The sequence below is a fragment of the Coenobita brevimanus genome, chromosome 35 (genome assembly GCF_032717465.1).
Source record: "Coenobita brevimanus isolate Jiangsu-jjx chromosome 35, ASM3271746v2, whole genome shotgun sequence".
NCBI lineage: Eukaryota > Metazoa > Arthropoda > Malacostraca > Decapoda > Coenobitidae > Coenobita > Coenobita brevimanus.
Window position 1 is genome coordinate 3,941,709 of NC_136988.1, and position 6,955 is coordinate 3,948,663.

General features: G+C 41.5%; 1 protein-coding gene across 1 annotated transcript in view; it reads right to left on the bottom strand.

Annotated features, from left to right (window-relative positions):
* LOC145396226 (uncharacterized) overlaps positions 1-6,585 on the bottom strand; it is a 144,826-nt gene extending 138,241 nt beyond the window's left edge. The window contains exons 1-2 of the mRNA XM_080269659.1: positions 6,142-6,585; positions 3,327-3,545 (exon numbers count right to left, since the gene is read on the bottom strand). Coding sequence (XP_080125785.1) covers positions 3,327-3,545; positions 6,142-6,585 — 663 coding nt within the window. The remainder of the gene's footprint in view (positions 1-3,326; positions 3,546-6,141) is intronic.
* Positions 6,586-6,955: the final 370 nt, after the last annotated feature.

A 6,955-nucleotide genomic window follows, 5' to 3' on the forward strand; every position in this document is an offset into this window, starting at 1 on the left:
ATGGCAGTCGAAAAAAGTACAATAAAAAAAGACGGTTGATGATTACTGTAAGATTTTGTGAGTAGGAATACGGCTGTCATTCTCTCACGGTACTATTATCCTTATACAGTATACTGATTTGGCCTAGAATCGCTGTCTCTTCGTCTTGAAAGCTGTGCTATTACAACAAATCAACACTGTAACATACGAGTAATGTTAGTCACGAAAGAGTACTTGGGAGGATTTAGAGCCGCAGCACTGCCTATTTCTGTCACTCAACTGCATGAAATAAACTGCAATAGGACGAAAACCTGGGACAAATTACGATCTGAAAGGCAGAGTAAACCATAATATTCTACTTCTAAGGTGCGCTTTAGTTTAGTTTAGCTCATGATTCCAAACTCCCTTTACCAGTGGGTGGTTGATATTGCAGCATGAAGGTAATGCTATGTATCTTCCATGCTTTTAGTGTCACTTTCAAACTCACGTCACCCAATCACAGCTCAGCATGCTACCTGGAGGTGTGGCGCAAGTTTGTCAACAGAAATATAAATAGGGTATAACTAATGTCATTTCTGTATCCAACAAGGCTGTATCCATCTCTATGTGTGAAGCCTTTAACTTGGGATACCGTGGTTTTATGATTTTGCTGTGGTCCCAGGTTCGTCTAAACATGCCCTCGGTGGACCACAGGCCGAAGCTGTCACCTTCCTGTGGTCCACCATCCTTTTTTCGGTGAACAGGAAAGGAGCAGGGACGTCTGAACAACGGGCAGTTATATTGGCGCCACCGCGTGAAGGGTTTGCTCTCCAGCACCATACAAAGGGGTATAAAGGAATACAGACAACAACAACAGACTAGTCAGCCCTTTCGAGGCTGTTTGCTAAAGGATAAGCTATAACTGAGTAACTACTAGTCTATGATTCAAAGACAAGGGTAGAAAAGAGGAAGGTCCCCCCCCCCCCAGCCCTATAGCATAACCTCTTAGGAAAAAGCGAGAAGGCCTACCATGCAGTAAAGAAAAACCTATCGAAATTTCATAGAAAAAATAGTGGAAAAACATATTCTACACTAACAAAACATGTACCGTACGGAAATACCACTAACTGCTTGCGATGTTGCATTCTTGTGTGTTCCCTTAAGAATATCATCCAACCTGCTGTACATTGATACTATCTTAAACTGAGTCATAGTTCATCTCTGACTCACAGATATTAAATATTATCCATTTAAACCACACCAGGCAACTCTATGTCACACAATGATACCAGGTCAATAGGCTCGTAGGGCACACGCTGATAGGGATGAACTTCTGCTGTCGATTCTACATATAAACTATATTTTGATGTATGCATGCAGCACCTTGCATTGCAAATTCGTCTTTTAACATAACAACAGTTCATTTTCAACTGCAAATCTCAAGGATTTGTGATAAAGATGCACTTAGCAAACTTTAAGGTATCGGAGCTCAAAGAAAATTGCTGGTTCACCCAATTCTTAATCCATCATTACTTTTCTATTCAGTGTATCACTATTTGATCCACAAACACTGAGTGTCAGTTATAATACAAAGACGCATACGTCACCATTGTTGAAAATTAAGCCCTCGAATTAAAAGTGATTCAGTGAAATGTGTTTATTCTGACAGGAAATGTATTACAAAATTCCATGTACTGATAATTTTACCTTCAACAACGATAGACTCTCCTGCGTCGCGCTATATTATATGCCTAATAAAGACCATCGTTTTCACATAAATGGTGGGTGAAACTTTTCAGAGATATATTCAATGCACTTCCATATTAAAACTCGGAAGAATATTAGTGAACCTGGATAATCGGACGTGTGTGTGTGTGTGTGTGTGTGTGTGTGTGTGTGTGTGTGTGTGTGTGTGTGTGTGTGTGTGTGTGTGTGTGTGTGTGTGTGTGTGTGTGTGTGTGTGCTCTTACCTTACTTCCTTGCCTAGGTGACCTTCCTGAATCGCGGACAGATATTAAGTTAAAACATTCTAATTTCACCTCCGCTCATAAAATAACTAATGAGGAGGCGTAGGTGTTCGGCTGTGATTTTACGTCATAGTTTTTGCTATTCATGGGGAAGTAGCTGGATCACCATCAGCTAATCACTTAATATAGGCAAGCTTAGGTGTTGTTTACATTAGGTGACCATTGATTAATAGCTAAGAAATCTAAACTAATGCATCCTAAAGAAAGTCGAACGTTATGAGCTAATACAAATAACATTACTTTGGTCAAAACCATGGCGTCCAATATCACCCTACTATCACACTCGTCCCCGTCATTATATACCTTACTAGAGCTGCAGAAATCAAGGTAAAGTAAAAATAAAACAACTTCTCCAAGCACCCCCCCCCCCACACACACACACACATTTCTTAGGCAACAGAAACGTACAAGAGGAAGTTGGTAAATAAATACTGACCAGAAAAACTGCTTGAACTTCAGAGATTGGATAAAACAAATACTAAGCCCTTCACATTCGTTAAGCTTCCTTATGTTGAAGAAAACCAACTGATAATAGCAAGAGTAAGAAATTCGTTATTGCAGCAAAGGACTTAGATCTAAATCAGATTCAATGGTTTAGCTGAAATAAAATTACACCAGACAGAAAAATTAAGGCTACAACCAGGTTAATTCATTGAGCTTAGTAGCCTCTCTCTCTCTCTCTCTCTCTCTCTCTCTCTCTCTCTCTCTCTCTGTCACACACACACACACACACACACACACACACACAAGAATGGCTGTGTTTTATTATGACTAACGCCAAATGGTGTGTTTGGTTCAGTCAACAGATCATATAGAAGCCAATAAGTTTACTGATAATGTTCACTGGGATGAAAATTTACCTGAAAGTTAGTCTTATTTCTGTCAATACAAATTAACACTTAAATTATTCACCAGTTTAACGCCGACTAAAATGCGCTCATGCTGGATGACACAAAAGGAGAGAGAGAGAGAGAGAGAGAGAGAGAGAGAGAGAGAGAGAGAGAGAGAGAGAGAGAGCATAATTCACATGATTCAGTATGACACCAAACCTCATCTCGGTGCTGTATGACCTACGCTGTAAAAATGGCATAGTAGTGAATTATGACCCTGTAAGCCTCACTCACCATATGGCTCTGTAGGCTACAATAATCCCCCACTGTGCCATAGAGGTGAACTACAACCCTGCCGGCCCTACCCACCTGATCGTCGTGCACAATAACGCAAGCCGTGACGAAGGCAGTGTAGGGTAAGGCTCATGTCCTTCCTTACCTTATGTTGCACAATATCGCCGTCTGTAACAAAAACATGAAAGTGCTGGGGAACACTGAATGTCCCACTCACCTCATCGTAGTGCACAATAACGCCCGCTGTGACAAAGACATAGAGGTGCACTGTAATACTGAAGGCTGCCAGTGATGTAATGATGGTCTTGGCCCGGTGCACGGTACATACGGTGGGCCGCTGGAGGGGGTACTGTACCGCTATGAACCGCTCTACTGTGAATGCCACTGTCAGCCACACACTCAGGGAACTTGATACCGAGCCTAGGTAGATCTCAAGCTGGTGGGAAAGGTTATCATCATCATCATCATCATCATCATTATTGTTAATAATAATAATAATAATAATATTATTATTATTATTATTATTATTATTACTATTATTATTATTACTCCAACAACAACAACAACTACTACTACTATACTACTACTACTACAACTACTACTGCTGCTGCTGCTGCTGCTTATAATAAAGACATAACCTCCATCCATTTTTATCTGTATTATGAAGAATAAGACTACTGTTCTTCATACACTACGTTGGCCATAAACACGCTAACGACTTTGGTCACCAACGGCAGCTGAAAAAAAAAATTCTCCGCTTAAGTTAATACATTCAGTATCAAGCCACACACTCCCAGCCAGCGGTAGTGACTTTATATCATCGCCTCAAAGTCCATGCTCTTCACCGAGACTGACCTACGTGGTGGTGTTCTTGTGCCCCTCATACAAAGCACAGAGAACCTTCGGAGGGATGATTTGGCTCCTTGGCTGTCGCTCCAGCATGATGTGAGTAGGAGGTCGCATCTTTGATCCTACCTACTTCTACTGCTGCTATTACTACTATGAACCACTCATATTATGCTGAACACCACTGTTAGTCACACACTTAGAAAGCTGGACACTACCGAGTACATTTCAAGCTGTTAACAAGAGGAAGTCTTCGATTTGTGCTTGAGGAGTCATAAAAAAACAAGACTACCCGTCTTCTGTAATCCTGGTAGACTGTACTGGTACTGTTAGATGAACACTTTACTATCATATATCCATCCTGGATGACTCCCAATGCTGGTTGAGTGACATGTGAACTCAAGTTGTGACTCTAAACAACTTTTATTAATAACTTTTCCTTATACAATCAATACTTTCAGAGATTTGAGTTTTCGACACAGACAGATATACATACACAGATACATTTCATACAAAAATAATGACCATCGCCTTCGTCTACCTGGCTCAATGACTTCAAATTACACCTCTCAAGCAGCAAAAGTTTTACACCCCCACGGCAGAAAACTACAGAAGACTTCTACGAATATCTCTCAGTCTCAAAGATGAGAAGCCTTAGATTGATACCTAACAAACTGAAAATGAACAGGAATTGGATTTTAATTTATAACTCCCAAGTAGAAGAAAAAGATGAAGAACGAGCCTTAGCTTTATACCTTTCAAGCTGAAGAGCAGAAAAACTTAGATTTATGCCTATCAAAATGAAGAATGAAAAGAAGACAAACTTACACCTTTGAAGTAGAAGAATAAAAAGAAGATTTTGATTTATACCTCTGAAGCTAAAGAAGAATAAGAATGATAACAAGCGGATTTAGATTTATAGATCCCAAGCTGAAGAGGGATATGAAGAATACTCTGAATCATGCCTCTCAAGAAGAATAAAAAGACTTTGATTTGTACCTCCAAAGCTAAATAAGAACACAAGGAATTACACTTCTCAAACTGAAGAATAAGGATTTGATGCAACACTCTTAAAGTTTGATAATGATTCTTGGTACCTTTGAAGCTGGAGAAGAAAAAAACAAAAGCTTAGATTCACCCAACTAGCTACATGTTTCACATTCTGGCTGATAAACAGCTTTTGTTCAGTGCCAATCATCCCTTACAACATGATCCACAGCAGCAAATATTACATCAAGGTCCCACGTTGCACTACTGGGTGCACAGGGACAAGGATGATACAGAGTGTTCCTGCAATACCTGACAGACACTAGCTTGAAGAGTAAGAAAGAAAGAATGAAGGAAAGGAGGAGGAGAAGGAGAAGGATTAGACTTACACCTTTTCACTGGACGAGCCATTAGTGCAGACATTTAGCTTTAAATCACAATCTTCCCTTACAGTAACAAGCTAAGGCGGATACAGGAAAGAATTACGACAGTTTTGGTGATGGTGGTTCGGATGGGTGTGGTGATGGGGTAAGTCTGGATGTGATGGGTTTGTTGTAGGGGCGATGGGGCTATTGTGGGGGTGGTTTCAGTGCGGGTTGTGGTGGAGTTATGATGGTGGTGTTGTGTTGGTAGTTGTGGGGGATGTGGCGTGGGTTGAGGCAGAGGTTTTGGTAAGGACGGATGGCAATACAGTCAAGCAGGCAGCTGTGTGTGTGTGTGTGTGTGTGTGTGTGTGTGTGTGTGTGTGTGTGTGTGTGTGTGTGTGTGTGTGTGTGTGTGTGTGTGTGTGTGTTGGGGAGGGATGCCATCCTACGGTCCATCTCTCTTGCCATACAAGTGGGAAGAGAGAGAAGGGAAGAAAACACGACAGTAATACCTTCACTGTGAGAGGATAAGTGTCAACTTGTACCTAAAACTTCATGAAGATGCCGCAAATGTCAGCAAAATAGGACAAAGTTGTTTGCAAGCCCCTAAATTCTAGTGGTCATTTGTTTAAGCCCTAATGAAGGTAAGGATCACTATTTGTCATTCCTTCCTAGCTACTGACTACAGTACACTCTCTACTGCGGCAGGGAAGATAATCACATAAAATGCTCACAATAGTTCCACTAATATCCCTCTGAAATATTGTGTTCCTACTGTAACATCGCTACCATCTCAGTTTTAATAAGTTTACCAAGACATAAGTGGCCACCCACCTGACACATGACGTTGATGTTGAAGGTGTTGAAGCCGAGCAGGTCTAGCCACACCAGGAACAGGATGAAGAGATAGGTGACGTCAGCGATGGCCAATGCTGCCAGGTAGTAGCTGGAGGACCTCATGCGTAGCCGCGTGTTGAGGAACACCACACACGACAGAAGGTTGCCAACAAACCCCACCACGATCAGCAATGGTACATAGTAAAGGTTCAATTGTCGTACCAGACCCCATTGTTCATCCGTCAAATTGCCATAGTGCTGGTAGTCGTACACATAGTCGTCCTCCGTGTCTCTATCACCACTCGCCACCAGTATCACCCCTGTGGGACGACTCTCACGGCAAGACACGAGAATAATGTCCCCACTCACATTCTGGAAACGACACAGGTTGGTGGTGGTGAGAGCAGGTCCTGGCGGGGGCACTGCATGGCTCAGATTCATGGTGCTATTGATTCTAATGTTCACCCCAACAGCGCCGGGCCGGGTTCCCAGTCAAACTGTTCATGGGGACACATCTCGGAACCGATTTTATTTTGGTGGTTATCTTGAATATTGCTTAGTTTGGCCATGATGATTTGATGTTTATGTTGCTTTGCTTTTATATTGTTTGCTTTTACCGTTCAGCCTATCTGTTTGGTTTAGCATAATGCTGTGGAAGTAATTTAACTGCATTTTCAGTAATTTGTCATCTGTGAACCACATTTTATGTGATACGTTATTACTCTGTCCATCATTTCAATGTTTCCAAAGAAAACACTTCATACTGGCATGAGAAACATGTTTATGGCATCCCTGCTTGTCAGTTACGAAT